General features: G+C 41.0%; 1 protein-coding gene across 1 annotated transcript in view; it reads left to right on the top strand.

The window, feature by feature from the left end:
- The window catches only part of INPP5F (inositol polyphosphate-5-phosphatase F), a 96,967-nt gene that overhangs the window by 40,327 nt on the left and 36,852 nt on the right, over positions 1-19,788 (top strand). The window contains exon 3 of the mRNA XM_060098833.1: positions 330-466. Within this exon, the coding sequence (XP_059954816.1) occupies positions 330-466 (137 nt within the window). The remainder of the gene's footprint in view (positions 1-329; positions 467-19,788) is intronic.

Below are 19,788 nucleotides of genomic sequence, written 5' to 3'. Positions count from 1 at the left end.
CAGGGTGAGCGGGGAGGGGAGGAGGGGGGAGCAGGTAAAGCTTCATCTGCCGCTCCCCATCGCTTGCATTACTGCTTGAACCATTGCTCACGTTGCTACCTGAAATGTCCCCCCCACCGCTCACATTACCACCTGAACGACACCCCACCCTGCCTTGGCCGTGGAAAAATTGTCTTCCACGAAACTGGTCCCTGATGCCTAAAAGGTTGGGGACCGCTGCTTTAAAGGGTTGTATCTTTTGCACACTGTGTTTGATTATTCACCTTCAGCTTGCTGGTACAGTACCACTTTATAGAAGCCAGACATTAAATATGACTTTTCTCTTTCAGATCTACCATGGTGGCTTATTTTAATTCGGCAGAAAGCTTTGGTGGGCAAACTTCCAGGAGACCATGAGGTCTGTAAAGTTACCAAAATTGCTGTGCTATCACTTTCTGAAATGGAACCTCAGGATCTTGAGCTAGAGGTAAGGTAAAGTCTCAGGAAATTTTATGGAAACTTGATACAGATGTAATGGCAACTATGGGGATTTGGTTTAATAGGCCAGAATCATAGAGTTTTAGAGCTGGATAATATCTTTAGAGTAATTTAATCCTGTGATTTTCAAGTCTCACTTTGGTAGTGGAACCTTTGTTTTAAAATCTGTGAAATCCAGTATATAAAATGCATAGAAGCCAGAGCTGCTTTTGTTGAGGTAGTGATGGGAGAAGAGGGGTTTCTTGGGGCCCTGCCTACTTGGCTTCTGCAGAAAAGCCACCTTCTGTTTCTAGGAATCCCTAAGACTCTGCATAGCACAGTTCAAAAATTGGTTTGGGGTAGGGGAAGTCAAGAAGGTGAGATTTAACTTTTATTATATCTTCTATCTATATTTCTTGAAATTTCTCTCAGGCTATATTTCTCTTGTAGTTTTTTTTAAAGTTTTTTTTTTCCTTTTTCATTTCTAATTTTATTGATTTGAGTCCTCTCCCTCTTTTTCTTGATGAGTCTGGCTAATGGTTTATCCATTTTTGTTTATCTTCTCAAAGAACCAGCTTTTATTTTTATTGATCTTTGCTATTGTTTTATTTCTATTTCATTTATTTCTGCTCTGATCTTTATGATTTCTTTCCATCTGCTGACTTTTGGTTTTGTTTGTTCTTCTTTCTCTAGTTCCTTTAGGTGTAAGGTTAGATTGTTTATTTGAGATTCTTCTTGTTTCTTGAGGTAGGCTTGTATAGCTCTAAACTTCCCTCTTAGAACTGCTTTTGCTGCATCCCATAGGTTTTGGATCGTTGTGTTTTCATTGTCATTTGTCTCTAGGTATTTTTTGATTTCCTCTTTGATTTCTTCAGTGATCTCTTGGTTATTTATCCATGTGTTGGTGTTTTTTACGTTTTTTCCCCTGTAATTCATTTCTAATCTCATAGCATTGCGGTTAGAAAAGATGCTTGATATGATTTCAATTTTCTTAAATTTACCGTGGCTTGATTTGTGACCCAAGGTGTGATCTATCCTGGACGATGTTCCGTGTGCAGTTGAGAAGAAAGTGTAATCTGCTGTTTTTGGATGGAAGGTTCTATAAATATCAATTAAATCTACCTGCTCTATTGTGTCATTTAAAGCTTGTGTTTCCATATTAATTTTCTGTTTGGATGATCTGTCCAGTGGTGTAAATGAGTTGTTAAAGTACCCCATTATTATTGTGTTACTGTCGATTTCCTCTTTTATAGCTGTTTCCTCTGTTATAGCTGCCTTATGTATTGAGGTGCTCCTATGTTGGGTGCATATATATTTATAATTGTTATATCTTCTTCTTGGATTGATCCCTTGATCAGTATGTAGTGTCCTTCCTTGTCTCTTGTAACATTCTTTATTTTAAAGTCTGTTTTATCTGATATGAGTATTGCTACTCCAGCTTTCTTTTGATTTCCACTTGCATGGAATATCTTTTTCCATCCCCTCACTGTCTGTATGTGTTCCTAGGTCTGAAGTGGGTCTCTTATAGACAGCATATAGATGGGTCTTGGTTTTTGTATCCATTCAGCCAGTCTATGTCTTTTGGTTGGAGCATTTAATCCATTCACGTTTAAGGAATTATCGATATGTATGTTCCTATGACCATTTTCTTAATTGTTTTGGGTTTATTTTTGTAGATCCTTTTCTTCTCTTGTGCTTCCCATTTAGAGAAGTTCCTTTAGCACTTGTAGAGCTGGTTTGGTGGTGCTGAATTCTCTTAGCTTTTGCTTGTCTGTAAAGCTTTTGATTTCTCCATTGAATCTGAATGAGATCCTTGCTGGGTAGAGTAATCTTGGTTGCAGGTTCTTCCCTTTCATCACTTTAAGTATATCATGCCACTCCCTTCTGGCTTGTAGAGTTTCTGCTGAGAAATCAGCTGTTAACCTTATTGGAGTTCCCTTGTATGTTATGTGTTGTTTTTCCCTTGCTGCTTTCAATAATTTTTCTTTGGCTTTAATTTTTGCCAGTTTGATTACTATGTGTCTCGGCCTGTTTCTCCTTGAGTTTATCCTGTATGGGACTCTCTGCGCTTCCTGGACTTGGGTGGCTATTTCCTTTCCCATGTTAGGGAAGTTTTCAACTATAATCTCTTCAAATATTTTCTCAGGTCCTTTCTCTCTCTCTTCTTCTCCTGGGACCCCTATCATGCAAATGTTGTTGCGTTTAATGTTGTCCCAGAGGTCTCTTAGGCTGTCTTCATTTCTTTTCATTCTTTTTTCTTTACTCTGTTCCACAGCAGTGAATTCCACCGTTCTGTCTTCCAGGTCATTTATCCGTTCTTCTGCCTCAGTTATTCTGCTATTGATTCCTTCTAGTGTAGTTTTCATTTCAGTTATTGTATTGTGCATCTCTGTTTGTTTGTTCTTTAATTCTTCTAGGTCTTTGTTAAACATTTCTTGCATCTTTTCGATCTTTGCCTCCATTCTTTTTCCAAGGTCCTGGATCCTCTTCACTATCATTATTCTGAATTCTTTTTCTGGAAGGTTGCCTATCTCCACTTCATTTAGTTGTTTTTCTGGGGTTTTATTTTGTTCCTTCATCTGGTACATAGCCCTCTGCCTTTTCATCTTGTCTGTCTTTCTGTGAATGTGGGTTTTGTTCCACAGGCTGCAGGACTGTAGTTCATCTTGCTTCTGCTGTCTGCCCTCTGGTGAATGAGGCTATCTAAGAGGCTTGTGCATGTTTCCTGATGGGAGGGACTCTTTTTTTTTTTTTTTTTTAAAGAAAGAAAAACCACTGATCTTGTAAGACTTTTTCAATTTCCAAGAGGAAATCAAGCCTTCAAATAGAGTGACTTAGGGCCAAGATAATGAGATTGCCCAGGGCCAGTGTTTGTCTCCACACTGTGCCTCGCCACCGCCTGGCTGAAGTAACCCATGAAAGCATTTGTATCATGCCTGCTGTTGGTGTGGGGATGTGGCATCTAGGGATGTCATCAGTCTGTCATAGTCCTAGCCTATTTTGGTCACTGTGTGATGTGCCAGACAGGCCCTGAGGGTTAAATGGATTATCATATTTAATCCTTTGGACTATCCTATAAAGTAGGCACTGTTACAGTCCATGTTGTACAGGTGAAGAAAGAAGGCTTGCCGAGGAAGTAATCACAGCTGACACGTGGTAGTGTCCAGACCTGGACTCAGGCCATCTGGTCCTGTATCACTCTGCTGAGCTTGCCTCCCTGTTACCTGAACAGCAGGTAACAGGTAACATAGTTCTCACTGCCCCACAACTCAAATACGTGTTTTCCTAAGGTGAGTTCTTAGGAAGAAAGTTTGGGGACAGGGTTAAATTGTTTAAAAAAATAAGTACAGAGATACCTCAGAGACATTGTGGGTTTAATTCCAGACCACTGCAATAAAGCAAATATCATAATAACATGATTCACATGAATCTTTTTGTTTCCCAAGCATATAAAAGTCATGTTTATACTATGGTCTATTAAGTGTGCAAGGACATTATGCCTAAAAAAATAATGTACATACCTTAATTTTAAAATACCATTGCTAAAAAATGCTAACCACCATCTGAGTTTTCAGTGAGTCAGTCTTTTTGCAATAACATCAAAGATCACTGATCACAGATCACCATAACAAATATAATAATGATGAGAAAGTTTGAAATTATGAAAATTACCAAAGTGTGACACAGAGACATGAAGTGAGCAAATGCTGTTGGAAAATCCCGCCAATAGACTTGTTTGATGCAAGGTTGCCACAAACCTTTAATTTGTTAAAAAAAAAAACCAAAACGAAAAAGCAATATCTGCGAAGCACAGTAAAATGGGTATGCCTTTGACAATATAGTTATTTTTATGCTGGAAGTTTGACAATCTAATTTTAAGAAACCAGCATTAAAATGAACTTAGGAGGACATTGATATTCTATTTGTTACAGGTATCAAAAAGAGATTAGAGGGCTTCCCTGGTGGCACAGTGGTTAAGAGTCCGCCTGCCGTTGCAGGGGACACGGGTTCGTGCCCTGGCCCGGGAAGATCCCACATGCCGTGGAGCGGCTGGGCCCGTGAGCCATGGCCGCTGAGCCTGCGCGTCTGGAGCCTGTGCTCCGCAATGGGAGAGGCCACAACAGTGAGAGGCCTGCGTACCGCAAAAAAAAAAAAAAAAAAAAAAGAGAGAGAGATTAGAGTACTTCTTATTTCCTTTAATTGGTACTAGAGGTGGAATACTATTACTATTGCTGATCTGAGACAAGTACCTTAGGTGGCAGGTGGGCCTATTCAAAGCAGGTATTGGCAGGTTTTGTTTGCATTTTATTTTAGTGAAGAACAGCCAGACTAAAAAAATTGTGTCAGTTTGCTAAGCTAATGAACTTGTGTCCTTTGGATGACTGCTGACAAATTGAAAGTTCAGTGTGGCTTCTTGTCCCCAGCCTTTGCCTTGAGGGCGAGCACCCCTTGGGAAGCATGCTGGTTTGAGCATTAAGCCTGGGGGCCCTGGCAGTTAGATTTAGAGCAAGAAACAGCTTATCCAGCACCTTGGTCACCTGCTAGTCATCAGTTTGCGCATCTGGTACTGCCATCCCTGGGGAAATGAGCTGTCCTCATCGGAGAACAGGAGCTGGACTTTTCAGAAAGGTTTTCTTATGCCCTTTGTGGCCACCAATCCATAACATTTGAGATTAGTAGCTGACTATTATGTAAATGGCAGGGGTGGAGGGGGAGGAATCTTTAGGAAATAACATTTAATGGAATTTTAAGACACAAAAATGTGAATATGATGAAAGCTTTTAAAGTGTCTTTATTCTGAAGACCTTTCTTTTTCTCTCTTGATACTCTTAAGTGAATGAGATTATCTTCAAATACAGGTGAAAATGAGATATTCCCCCACATAGCTGAGTATTTTTACAGCACAGTTGAACAGTCTGAGCTATGGCATTTGCCAGGGTACTAAAAGTACCGTCCACATTAAGAGTTGGAAATATGTAATGACCCTTGCTAATTAAGGGTAAACATGATTATAGATAAAGTATTTCCAGATCCCATTTTACTGATAGTTTGTCATGCCTTTCTCTCAAGAGAATAGAATTTTAGAAATTTGCATTTAAGCCTTTTTTCCCTTTCCTTTAATCCTATTTTATGGTAATGGAGCTTTACAGTGAACAATAGGAGGAAGGGAAAGAACAGCTATGTTGAAAATCACAAACTGTTTGCTTATTTTCTGACACATTAATTTAAATCTTTGGTACCTTTAATTCAATTTCCATATAACTCCAGTTAAAAGGTGCGTTTAGAAGCATGTTTTTTTTTTTAACATCTTTATTGGAGTATAATTGCTTTACAATGGTGTGTTAGTTTCTGCTTTATAACAAAGTGAATCAGCTATACATATACATATATCCCCATATCTCTTCCCTCTTGCGTCTCCCTCCCTCCCACCCTCCCTATCCCACCTCTCTAGGTGGTCACAAACCACTGAGCTGATCTCCCTGTGCTAAGTGGCTGCTTCCCACTAGCTATCTATTTTACGTTTGGTAGTGTACATACGTCCATGCCACTCTCTCACTTTGTCCCAACTTACCCTTGCCCCTCCCCGTGTCCTCAAGTCCATTCTCTACTGTCTGCGTCTTTATTTCTGTCCTGCCCCTAGGTTCTTCAGAACCACTTTTTTGTTTTTAGATTCCATATATATGTGTTAGCATACAGTATTTGTTTTTCTCTTTCTTACTTCACTTTGTATGACAGACTCTAGGTCCATCCACCTCACTACAAATAACTAAGTTTCGTTTCTTTTTATGGCTGAGTAATATTCCATTGTATATATGTGCCACATCTTCTTTATCCATTCATCTGTCAATGGACACTTAGGTTGCTTCCATGTCCTGGCTATTGTAACTAGAGCTGCAATTAACATTGTGGTACATGACTCTTTTTTAAAAAGTTTTATTTATTTTTTTATACATCAGGTCCTTATTAGTCATCAATTTTATACACATTGGTGTGTACATGTCAATCCCAGTCTCCCAATTCATCACACCACCAGCCCCACCGCCCTGCTGCTTTCCCCCCTTGGTGTCCATATGTTTGTTCTCTACATCTGTGTCTCAATTTCTGCCCTGCAAAACGGTTCATCTGTACTTTTCTAGGTTCCACATATATGCATTAATATACGATATTTGTTTTTCTCTTTCTGACTTACTTCACTCTGTATGACAGTCTCTAGATTCATCCATGTCTCTACAAATGACCCAATTTCGTTCCGTTTTATGGCTGAGTAATATTCCATTGTATATATGTACCACATCTTCTTTATCGATTCATCTGTTGATGGGCATTTAGGTTGCTTCCGTGACCTGGCTATTGTAAATAGTTCTGCACTGAACATTGGGGTGCATGTGTCTTTTTGAATTATGGTTTTCTCAGGATATATGCCCAGTAGTGGGATTGCTGGGTCGTATGGTAGTTCTACTTTTAGTTTTTTAAGGAACCTCCATACTGTTCTACATAGTGGCTGTATCAATTAACATTCCCACCAACAGTGCAAGAGGGTTGCCTTTTCTCCACACCCTCTCCAGCATTTATTGTTTGTAGATTTTCTGATGATGCCCATTCTAACTGGTGTGAGGTGATACCTCATTGTAGTTTTGATTTGCATTTCCCTAATAATTAGTGATGTTGAGCAGCTTTTCATGTGGTTCTTGGCCATCTGTATGTCTCCTTTGGAGAAATGTCTATTTAGGTCTTCCGCCCATTTTTGGATTGGGTTTTTTTTTTTTTAATATTGAGCTGCATGACTTTATATATTTTGGAGATTAATCCTTTGTCCGTTGATTCGTTTGCAAATATTTTCTCCCATTCTGAGGGTTGTCTTTTCGTTTTGTTTGTAGTTTCCTTTGCTTTGCAAAAGCTTTTAAGTTTCATTAGGTCCCATTTGTTTATTTTTGTTTTTATTTCCATTACTCTAGGAGGTGGATCAAAAAAGATCTTGCTGTGATTTATGTCACAGAGTGTTCTTCCTATGTTTTCTTCTAAGAGTTTTATAGTGTCCGGTCTTACATTTAGGTCTCTAATCCATTTTGAGTTTATTTTTATGTATGGTTTTAGGGAGTGTTCTAATTTCATTCTTTTACATGTAGCTGTCCAGTTTTCCCAGCACCACTTATTGAAGAGACTATCTTTTCTCCATTGTATATCCTTGCCTCCTTTGTCATAGATTAGTTGACCATAGGTGCGTGGGTTTGTCTCTGGGCTTTCTATCCTGTCCCATTGATCTATATTTCTGTTTTTGTGCAAGTACCATATTGTCTTGATTACTGTAGCTTTGTAGTATAGCATGAAGTCAGGTAATCTGATTCCTCCAGCTCTGTTTTTTTCCCTCAAGACTGCTTTGGCTATTCGGGGTCTTTTGTGTCTCCATACAAATTTTAAGATTTTTTTGTTCTAGTTCTGTAAAAAATACCATTGGTAATTTGATAGGGATTGCATTGAATCTGTAGATTGCTTTGGGTAATATAGTCATTTTCACAATATTGATTCTTCTAATCCAAGAACGTGGTATATCTCTCCATCTGTTTGTGTCATCTTTAATTTCTTTCATCAGTGTCTTATAGTTTTCTGCATACAGGTCTTTTGTCTCCCTACGTAGGTTTATTCCTAGGTATTTTATTCTTTTTGTTGCAGTGGTAAATGGGAGTGTTTCCTTAATTTCTCTTAAGATTTTTCATCATTAGTGTATAGGAATGCAAATTTCTGTGCATTAATTTTGTGTCCTGCTACTTTACCAAATTCATTGATTACTTCTAGTAGTTTTCTGGTAGCATCTTTAGGATTCTCTATGTATAGTATCATGTCATCTGCAAACAGTGACAGCATTACTTCTTCTTTTCCGATTTGGATTCCTGTTACTTCTTTTTCTTCTCTGATTGCTGTGGCTAAAACTTCCAAAACTATGTTTAATAAGAGTGATGAGAGTGGACAACCTTGTCTTGTTCCTGATCTTAGTGGAAATGGTTTCAGTTTTTCACCATTGAGAACAATGTTGGCTGTGAGTTTGTCATATATGGCCTTTATTACGTTGAGGTAGGTTCCCTCTATGCCTACTTTCTGGAGGGTTTTTTATCATAAATGTGTACTGAATTTTGTCAAAAGCTTTTTCTGCATCTATTGAGATTATCATATGGTTTTTCTCCTTCAATTTGTTAATATGGTGTATCACATTGATTGATTTGCATATATTGAAGAATCCTTGCATTCCTGGAATAAACCCCACTTGATCATGGTGTATGATCCTTTTAATGTGCTGTTGGATTCTGTTTGCTAGTATTTTGTTGAGGATTTTTGCATCTATGTTCATCAGTGATATTGGCCTGTAGTTTTCTTTCTTTGTGACATCCTTGTCTGGTTTTGGTATCAAGGTGATGGTGGCCTCATAGAATGAGTTTGGGAGTGTTCCTCCCTCTGCTATATTTTGGAAGAGTTTGAGAAGGATAGGTGTTAGCTCTTCTCTAAATGCTTGATAGAATTCGCCTGTGAAGCCATCTGGTCCTGAACTTTTGTTTGTTGGAAGATTTTTAATCACAGTTTCAATTTCAGTGCTTGTGATTGGTCTGTTCATATTTTCTATTTCTTCCTGATTCAGTCTTGGCAGGTTGTGCATTTCTAAGAATTTGTCCATTTCTTCCAGGTTGTCCATTTTATTGGCATAGAGTTGCTTGTAGTAATCTCTCATGATCCTTTGTGTTTCTGCAGTGTCAGTTGTTACTTCTCATTTTTCATTTCTAATTCTATTGATTTGAGTCTTCTCCCTTCTTTTCTTGATGAGTCTGGCTAATGGTTTGTCTATTTTGTTTATCTTCTCAAAGAACCAGCTTTTAGTTTTATTGATCTTTGCTATCGTTTCCTTCATTTCTTTTTCATTTATTTCTGATCTGATTTTTATGATTTCTTTCCTTCTGCTAACTTTGGGATGTTTTTGTTCTTCTTTCTGTAATTGCTTTAGGTGCAAGGTTAGGTTGTTTATTCGAGATGTTTCCTGTTTCTTAAGGTAGGATTGTATTGCTATAAACTTCCCTCTTAGAACTGCTTTTGCTGCGTCCCATAGGTTTTGGGTCGTCGTGTCTCCATTGTCATTTGTTTCTAGGTATTTTTTAATTTCCTCTTTGATTTCTTCAGTGATCACTTCGTTATTGAGTAGTGTATTGTTTAGCCTCCATGTGTTTGTATTTTTTACAGATCTTTTCCTGTAATTGATATCTAGTCTCATAGCATTGTGGCCGGAAAAGATACTTGATACAATTTCAATTTTCTTAAATTTACCAAGGCTTGATTTGTGACCCAAGATATGATCTATCCTGGAGAATGTTCCATGAGCACCTGAGAAAAATGTGTATTCTGTTGTTTTTGGATGGAATGTCCTATAAATATCAATTAAGTCCATCTTGTTTAATGTATCATTTAAAGCTTGTGTTTCCTTATTTATTTTCATTTTGGATGATCTGTCCATTGGTGAAAGTGGGGTGTTAAAATCCCCTACTATGATTGTGTTACTGTCAATTTCTCCTTTTATGGCTGTTAGTATTTGCCTTATGTATTGAGGTGCTCCTATGTTGGGTGCATAAATATTTACAATTGTTATATCTTCTTCTTGGATCGATCCCTTGATCATTATGTAGTGTCCTTCTTTGTCTCTTCTAGTAGTCTTTATTTTAAAGTCTATTTTGTCTGATATGAGAATTGCTACTCCAGCTTTCTTTTGGTTTCCATTTGCATGGAATATCTTTTTCCATCCCCTTACTTTCAGTCTGTATGTGTCTCTAGGTCTGAAGTGGGTCTCTTGTAGACAGCATATATATGGGTCTTGTTTTTGTATCCATTCAGCCACTCTGTGTCTTTTGGTGGGAGCATTTAGTCCATTTACATTTAAGGTAATTATCGATATGTATGTTCCTATTCCCATTTTCTTAATTGTTTTGGGTTCGTTATTGTAGGTCTTTTCCTTCTGTTGTGTTTCTTGCCTAGAGAAGTTCTTTTAGCATTTGTTGTAAAGCTGGTTTGGTGGTGCTGAACTCTCTCAGCTTTTGCTTGTCTGTAAAGGTTTTAATTTCTCCATCAAATCTGAATGAGATCCTTGCTGGGTAATTTTGGTTGCAGGTTTTTCTCCTTCATCACTTTAATTATGTCCTGCCACTCCCTTCTGGCTTGTAGAGTTTCTGCTGAGAGATCAGCTGTTATCCTGATGGGGATTCCCTTGTGTGTTATTTGTTGTTTTTCCCTTGCTGCTTTTAATATGATCTCTTTGTGTTTAATTTTTGACAGTTTGATTAATATGTGTCTTGGCGTATTTCTCCTTGGATTTATTCTGTATGGGACTCTCTGTGCCTCCTGGACTTGATTAACTATTTCCTTTCCCATATTAGGGAAGTTTTCCACTATAATCTCTTCAAATATTTTCTCAGTCCCTTTCTTTTTCTCTTCTTCTTCTGGAACCCCTATAATTCGAATGTTGGTGCATTTAATGTTGTCCCAGAGGTCTCTGAGACTGTCCTCTGTTCTTTTCATTCTTTTTTCTTTATTTTGCTCTGCAGCAGTTATTTCCAGTATTTTATCTTCCACCTCACTTATCCATTCTTCTGCCTCAGTTATTCTGCTATTGATCCCATCTAGAGTATTTTTCATTTCATTTATTGTGTTTTTAATCGATGCTTGATTCATCTTTAGTTCTTCTAGGTCCTTGTTAACTGTTTCTTGCATTTTGTCTATTCTGTTTCCAAGATTTTGGATCTTAGAAATAGAATCTTGGATCATCTTTACTATCATTATTCTGAATTCTTTTTCAGGTAGACTGCCTATTACCTCTTCATTTGTTAGGTCTGGTAGGTTTTTATCTTGCTCCTTCTCCTGCTGTGTGTTTTTCTGTCTTCTCATTTTGCTTATGTTACTGTGTTTGGGGTCTCCTTTTTGCAGGCTGCAGGTTCGTAGTTCCCGTTGTTTTTGGTGTCTGTCCCCAGTGGCTAAGGTTGGTTTAGTGGGTTGTGTAGGCTTCCTGGTGGAGGGGACTAGTGCCTGTGTTCTGGTGGATGAGGCTGGATCTTGTCTTTCTGGTGGGCAGGTCCATGTCTGGTGGTGTGTTTTGGGGTGTCTGCGGACTTTTTATGATTTTAGGCAGCCTCTCTGCTAATGGGTGGCATTGTGTTCCTGTCTTGCTAGTTGTTTGGCATAGGGTGTCCAGCACTGTAGCTTGCTGGTCGTTGAGTGAAGCTGGGTGCTGGTGTTGAGATGGAGATCTCTGGAAGATTTTTGCCGTTTGATATGTGGAGCTGGTAGGTCTCTTGTGGACCAGTGTCCTGAAGTTGGCTCTCCCACCTCAGAGGCACAGCACTGACTCCTGGCTCCTCAATTTGGGATGATTTGTTGTCTATTCATGTATTCCACAGATGCAGGGTACATGAAGTTGATTGTGGAGCTTTAATCCACTTCTTCTGAGGCTGCTGGAAGAGATTTCCCTGTCTCTTCTTTGTTCTCACAGCTCCCGGGTCTCAGCTTTGGATTTGGCCCCGCCTCTGCATGTAGGTCACCGGAGGGTGTTTGTTCTTCGCTCAGACTGGACAGGGTTAAAGGAGCAGCCGCTTCGGGGACTCTGGCTCACTCAGGCTGGGGGGGAGGGAGGGGCACGGAGTGCGGGTCGAGCCTGCAGCGGCAGTGGCCAGCGTGACGTTGCACCAGCCCGAGGCGCGCCGTGCATTCTCCCAGGGAAACCGTCCCTGGATCCCGGGACCCCGCCAGTGACAGGCTGCACAGGCTCTCAGAATGGCGGCGTGGACAGTGACCTGCGCTCGCACATAGGCTTCTTGGCGGCAGCAGCAGCAGCCCCAGCGTCCCACGCCCGTCTCTGGGCTCCGCGCTTTCAGCCGTGGTTCGCGCCCGTCTGTGGAGCTCCTTTAAGCAGCGCTCTTAATCCCCTCTCCTCACGCACCAGGAAACCAAGAGGGAAGAAAAAGTCTCTTGCCTCTTTGGCAGCTCCAGAGTTTTCCCGGACTCCCTCCCGGCTAGCTGTGGCACATTAGCCCCCTTCAGGCTGAGTTCTCGCCGCCAACCCCAGTCCTCTCCCTGCGCTCTGACCGAAGCCCGAGCCTCAGCTTCCAGCGCCACCCGTCCCGGTGGGCGAGCAGACAAGCCTCTCGGGCTGATGAGTACCAGTCGGCACCGATCCTCTGTGCGGGAATCTCTCCGCTTTGCCCTACCCAGGTACGTGGGGGTGTTTCTTGCCTTTTGGGAGGTCTGAGGTCTTCTGCCAGTGTTCAGTAGGTGTTCTGTAGGAGTTCCACGTGTAGCTGTATTTCTGGTGTATCTGTGGGGAGGAAGGTGATCTCCGTGTCTTACTCTTCCGCTATCTTCCCTGGAACTAGTCTTTGTTTTAAAGTCTACTTTGTGTGATATGAGGATTGCTACTCCAGCTTTCTTTTGATTTCCATTTGTATGGAATATCTTTTTCCATCCCCTCATTTTCAGTCTGTATGTGTCCCTAGGTCTGAAGTGGGTCTCTTGTAGACAGCATATAGATGGGTCTTGTTTTTGTATCCATTCAGCCAGTCTGTGTCTTTTGGTTGGAGCATTTAATCCATTTACATTTAAGGTAATTATCGATATGTATGTTCCTATTAACATTTTTAAAATTGTTTTGGGTTTGTTATTGTAGGTCTTTTCCTTGTGTTTCCTGCCCAGGGAGGTTCCTTTAGCATTTATTGTAAAGCTGGTTTGGTGCTGCTGAATTCTCTTAGCTTTTCCTCATCTGTAAAGGTTTTAATTTCTCCATCAAATCTGGATGAGATCCTTGCTGCGTAGAGTAATCTTGGTTGTAGGTTTTTCCCTTTCATCACTTTAATTATGTCCTGCTACTCCCTTCTGGCTTTCAGGGTTTCTGCTGAAAGATCAGCTGTTAACCTGATGGGGATTCCCTTGTATGTTATTTATTGTTTTTCCCGTGCTGCTTTTAATATTTTTTCTTTGTGTTTAACTTTTGATATTTGATTAATATGTGTCTTGGTGTTTTTCTCCTTGAATTTATCCTGTATGGGACTCTCTGTGCTTGCTGGACCTCATTGACTCTTTCCTTTCCCATATCAGGGAAGTTTTCAACTATAATCTCTTCAAATATTTTCTCAGTCCCTTTCTTTTTCTTCTCTTCTTCTGGGACTCCTATAATGCGAATTTTGGTTCATTTACTGTTGTCCCAGAGGTGTCTATGACTGTCCTCAATTCTTTTCATTCTTTTTTCTTTATTCTGCTCTGCAGTAGTTATTTCCACTATTTTATCTTCCAGGTCACTTATCCATTCTTCTCCCTCAGTTATTCTGTTATTGTTTCCTTCTAGTGAATTTTTAATTTCATTTATTGTGTTTTTCATCATTGTTTGTTTACTCTTTAGTTCTTCTAGGTCCTTGTTAAACGTTACTTGTATTTTCTCCATTCTGTTTCCAAGATTTTGGATCGTCTTTACTATCATTACTCTGAATTCTTTTTCAGTTAGAGTGCCTGTTTCCTCTTTGTTTGGTCTGGTGGGCTTTAACCTTGCTTCTTCATCTGCTATGTGTTTCTCTGTCTTCTCATTTTGCTTAACTTACTGTGTTTGGGGTCTCCTTTTCACAGGCTCATAGTCCCCGCTGTTTTGGTGTCTGCCCTCAGTGGCTAAGGTTGGTTCAGTGGGCTCTGTAGGCTTCCTGGTGGAGTGTCCTAGTGCCTGTGTTCTGGTGGAGGAGGCTGGATCTTGTCTTTCTGCTGGGCAAGACCGTGTCCGGTGGTGTGTTTTGGGGTGTCTGTGACCTTATTATGATTTTAGGCAGCCTCTCTGCTAATGGGTGGGGTTGTGTTCCTGTCTTGCTAGTTGTTTGGCGTAGGGTGTCCAGTACTGTAGCTTGCTGGTCGTTGAGTGGAGCTGGGTCTTAGCATTGAGATGGAGATCTATGGGAGAGCTTTCACCGTTTGATATTACATGGAGCCGGGCGGTCTCTGGTGGACCAATGTCTTGAACTCAGCTCTCCCATCTCAGAGTCACAGGCCTGACACCCGGCCAGAGCACCAAGACCCTGTCAGCCACACGGCTCTTTTGGGAAGTCTGAGGTCTTCTGCCAGTGTTCAGTAGGTGCTCTGTAGGAGTTGTTCCACATGTAGTTGTATTTCTGATGTATTTGTGGGGAGGAAGGTGATCTCCACATCTTACTCCTCCACCATCTTGAAGGTCCCCCCTGCCCCCCAGTTGACTTTTTGCTTTAGTTATATGGCTTGTTTGCCAGTTTTTAAAATAAGTTTCGTAGTGTACAGTTTACTCATTTAAAGCACGTAATTTCAGTGGTTTTTAGTATATTCACAGTTTTGTAACTGTCACCACAATTAATGTTAGAACATTTTCATCACTCTAAAAATAACCCTGCACTCATTAGTAGTCACTCATTTCCCCCCAAACCCCAGGCAAATCCTAGGCAACCATTAATCTACTTTCTTTCTCTGTAAATTTGCCTATTCTGAATATTTCTGATAAATGGAATCATAAAATATGTGGCCTTTTGTGACTGGCTTCTTTTATTTAGCACCATGTTTCAAGGTTCATGCTTATTGTAGCATGTGTCAACACTTAATTTCTTTTTATTCCATTGTATACCACAGTTTATTTATCCATTCATCAGATGATGGACATTTGGGTTGTTTTCACTTTGGGGCTGTTATGAGTAATACTGCTGTGAACATTGTGTATAAGTTTTTGGGTGTACATTTGTTTTCGTTTCTCTTGGGAGAAAGAGAAATTCCGTACCTAGGAGTGGAATTGCTGGGTCATATAGTAACTGTGTCTAACCTCTTGAGGACCTGCCAGACTGTTTTTCAAAGCAATGTGCCATTAAAGAGAAAAAAAAAAAAAGATCTAGGGACTTCCCTGGCAGTCCAGTGGTTAAGGTTCTGCACTTCCACTGCAGTGGGTGCGGGTTTGATCCCTGGTTGGGGAACTAAGATCGCATATGCCGTGCAGCATGGCCAAAAAAAAAGGAAAAAAAAAAGATCTTTACAGGGTTGTGAAGAATCTGTGGGTTTCAAATAAATGAGAACATAGATGTTCTTTCTTTTGAAAAAACATCCTTTAAAGTTTTATAGGCTTATGTTCCATATCTGCATATCTTATTTGCTGTATCTCATTGCCTTAATAGATAACTGTATCATTTTCCATATTTGGTTTCCCATTAGACATCTGTTTAAAATTTTAGCTCCAGATGGACATAGATAGCTACCAACCTTTAAAGTAAAATCATTTATTTTCCTTTTCCTATACAGCAGCAACAACATCAGCCCTTAATCTTGGTTGTGAAATGTAAGTTGCTAGAGTAGTAGAAAAACTAGGGGAGCACTGTGGCGCTTGCAGTGGTGCTTTTCTTTTTGAGATGGTGTGTATCGATGTTGTGAGAAGTGCCTAAGCACATGTTACACAGGACTGGCTGGGCCTCTGGAAAAGGGAAGGTGATCCCACTGTCCACGCTTTGTGTCGTAATCCCTAGAGCTCTGTGTAAACAAAGCATCTTAAGACTGAAAGGGATCCCAAGAAGTAGTTTTCTGTATTCCTGTTTCTTGGTAGGCCTAAATTTAACCTATTTTAAAAGATAGTGGTCTATACTTTCTTTTTTAAAGTTAACTTTATATATGGAAGATTTTAAAATATTCATTGAAAATGTTTATGTTTAAAGTATTTTAAATTTCTATTTAGAAAAGTCAGTTTTAAGAGACAGAGACAGACTTCTGGATAAGATAGTGTGGTGACTTTGTGCTTTGTAATGCAGGTCACAATCCTTATCTGAAATCTTTGGGGCTGTATTTGTTTTAGAATTCAGGTTTTGGGGACTTTCTAAAAGGTTATTCCATGTACTTGATACATGTGCACTGAGTCTGGGACATGACCCTACAATTTTACACATTCATACTTCTTAAAGAATCATATGAATATTCATTCTAAGGAAAGTAAATGATGACTATAAATTGCCTCATATCAGTTCAGGGATTATTTTGTCATTAGATGAGCTTGTAGCAAACTTTTAAAAAACTTTCAGGTTTCAGAGTGTTTTGGATTTTGGAGTTAAGGGGTATTGGGCCTATATCAACTGTGTTCCAAGCCCAGGAAGAGGATAGATTTTTAAAAAAAGAGAGAGAGAGAAAAGAAAAGAAAAACAAGACATTGCCAGGCTTAGAGGGAAACCGCATCTTATCTTCATGGACCATAAATGGAATAGTGGATCAGACAGAGGCCTTCTAGTTTCTGCATCCATAAGCAGGCAGTGGTGGGTGGAGATTTGGTCCCCTACACATTAAAGGGAACTAAAAGGGCTATATTGGAGATGGGGGTCTGGAGCCATGTTCAGTACTTTAAGCCTGGTGCTGGTGGAGTGGGACCCCCTAGTTCATGAAAGGAGGCTGTTAGGTTATCTGTTCTAAGTGGGATAATTGTGCCGAAAAGAATTCTCTTGTCTGTTAAGCCAGTAGCACCTCCCTTGAGAAACACTGGTCTTGGCAAAAGATAAGGATCTGAATTAACACAACAACAATCAACATGAAGTAGTTGGGGTTGATAGGAGAGCCTTTAGCAGGTAGAATAATGGAAGATGACTCCAAGGTTTCTTGCTTAAGTAATCCAGTGGGTGATGTAGTCATTGCCTGAGATACGGCATACCGGCGAAGGAACAAGATTTGCCAAACAGACGTTGGTCAGGTTTGGAGATGCTGAATCCGAGAGACTAGTGTCCCATGAGTGGGGAGATGTATTTTGGGGTCATGAGCTCAGAGCAAAAGAGTAGAGTTAGAAATGTGGAGTTCAGGGCCTCCCTGGTGGCGCAAGTGGTTGAGAGTCCGCCTGCCGATGCAGGGGATACGGGTTCGTGCCCCGGTCTGGGAGGATCCCATATGCCGCGGAGCGGCTGGGCCCGTGAGCCATGGCCGCTGAGCCTGCGCGTCCGGAGCCTGTGCTCCGCAACGGGGGAGGCCACAACAGTGAGAGGCCCGCATACCGCAAAAAAAAAAAAAAAAAAAAAAAAAGAAATGTGGAGTTCAACGTAATGGTCGTTAAAAATGAGGAAAGAGGATGAAACTTTCTTGGCAGAGCATGAAGAATGGGAAGAGAACTAAGGGTGGAACATTGGGAGCCACCATTATCTTTAGAGATAGAGATACCCACAAAGAAGACACAGAAGGAACAGCTGGAGGTGGGGGAAGAGCCCAGAGCAACGGGTGTCCTAGGGGCCGGGTGACGAGATGGCAGAGTGATCATTAATGCCACATTCTTAGACAGACATAAGGTTCATCCTTTTCAGAGCGAGGGGGTCCTTGCTTCACTCCGCCTGAGCAGTTTCATTGGCCCTCACTCTTTGACCTACCCCAGTCAGACTGTAGTCCTCACAGGTCCAGTGACTGTGACACTGTACCCTGCTAACTCACGGAGATTTCAGGGTTGAGGGATGGATTTAGAAAAAAGATTCTGGTAAACGTGAACAATGTTAAAAGGTGGTAGGAAAGGGGCTATTGGGGGTGGTGGTGAATGACGGGGCAAGGTCCTGATCCTAGAGGAGACACAGCAGGAAACTAGCCTTGCAGAGAAAAACAACTCCCATCCTTCTGAGACTGAGGAGAGTGGGTGCAGACTAGGTGTGCTGCTGCAAGATTACTTTAGAATAGCTAGATATTTAGAATCATCTTTGATATATTCCTGGGGGAGAGTCTTGCTGGCTTGAATGCTCTTAAGGAATAACTGTGTCTGACAGAGGCGTAATATCCTGTTTGAATATTAAAATTGCAACAATCTATAACTAGGTTTAAGGCACGTTTTCAGATTTTTTAAAGAAGGTGTTATTAATGTGACTAGATGATTATTAACACTGCATAAAAATCACTGGCCAGCAATTGCTCAGTGCCGCACGCAGCAGCAGCAGCAGCAGCAGGGGGCGACAGGAGAGCTCCTTTGCTGCCCCAATAATTCTATAGTAACCAAGGCTGGAGGGGGTATGAGGTGTATTCATGGAAGAAGGGAAGTGATGGTTTTCTAGGACTACTTTTATGCCCCATGTGTGAATCTGGAGGTTACCACTTACATTTGTAGCGTCAGAGTCCATCCATTCATTTAACAAAGGTTTTTTGAGACCTCCTGTACCAGGTACTGCTAAGGCCCTGGAGGTATATGAGTCAGTAAAACAAGGATCTCTGCTATTATGGAACTTACATTATGATGGGGGTGCGGCAGACAGTAAACATCAACATAATTATATTATGTCATATGTTGGAAAGTAGTGAACGCTACGGGAAATAAAAGTTGAGTGCAGTAAGGGTGGTGGGTGGAGTGCACAGGAGTGGAGATTATGGTAAGATATCTGAGGAGAGGATGTCTGGGCCGAGAGAATAGCCAGAACACAGGCCCTGAGGTGGAAGTAGTCCTGGCTTGTTGAGGAAGAGCAAGGAGGCTGATATGGGTGGAGTGGAGTAAGCAAGGGGAGGAGAGCCACAGGAGATGAAGGCAGAGGAGAGAAGATGAGGGTCTAGTTTTGAACATGTTGCGTGTGAGGTACCTGATGGAAATCCAAGTGGAAACGTTGGGATTTGTGATTCTAGAATTTTGGGAAAGAGCGGGGTTGGAAATGTACCACTGGGAAGGAAGGGTTGGCATGTAGATGGTATTTAAAGCCATGAGACTGGATGAAATCGCTGAGGGAGTTAATGCAGATAGAGAAAGGAGTCAAGGACTGAACCTTGAGGTGCCAAGACAATAAGAAGTCAAATGGTCAGGAAAGAACCAGTAAAAGAGGAAAAGAGTGACCACTGGAAGCCAAGTAAGGCAGTGTATCCGAGAGGATGAGGGAGAGATGAACTGTGTCAAATGCTACTGAGCGGTTAAGATAAGGACCAGGAATCCACCACTGCATTTAGCCAAGTAGAGACCATTGGTCACACTGAAGATAAGGTTTAGGTGGAGTGGTGGGGGCCAGAGCCAAGTTGGAGTGGGCTGGAGAGAGACGGGAGGAGAGGGATTGGAGGCAGTGAGGAGTACAAAGAAGCAGGGCCCTAGCTGGCACAGGAGGAGTGTTAGAAGAGAGAAATATCAGTGTGTTTCTGTGCTGGTGGGAATGATCAGGCAGAAAGAGGGGACAGGAGAGAATTGCTGGAGCAACGTCCATATGCTTGATTCTTGCTCCTTCCCCATTATCTCAAGATCTGGTTAGTTTTGCTTACTTGAAGGGAAATTAAGTTAACCTGGTTTTGGCAGGATGACTGTAGATTTTTTTTACTTCACCTTTGGTTCCCTTGTCTTCACGGGTAGGCCAGGAGGAG

This window comes from Mesoplodon densirostris, chromosome 1 (assembly GCF_025265405.1).
Source record: "Mesoplodon densirostris isolate mMesDen1 chromosome 1, mMesDen1 primary haplotype, whole genome shotgun sequence".
Lineage (NCBI taxonomy): Eukaryota > Metazoa > Chordata > Mammalia > Artiodactyla > Ziphiidae > Mesoplodon > Mesoplodon densirostris.
Note: the sequence above shows the minus strand (reverse complement) of the source record. Positions and strands in the feature narration are given on the sequence as shown.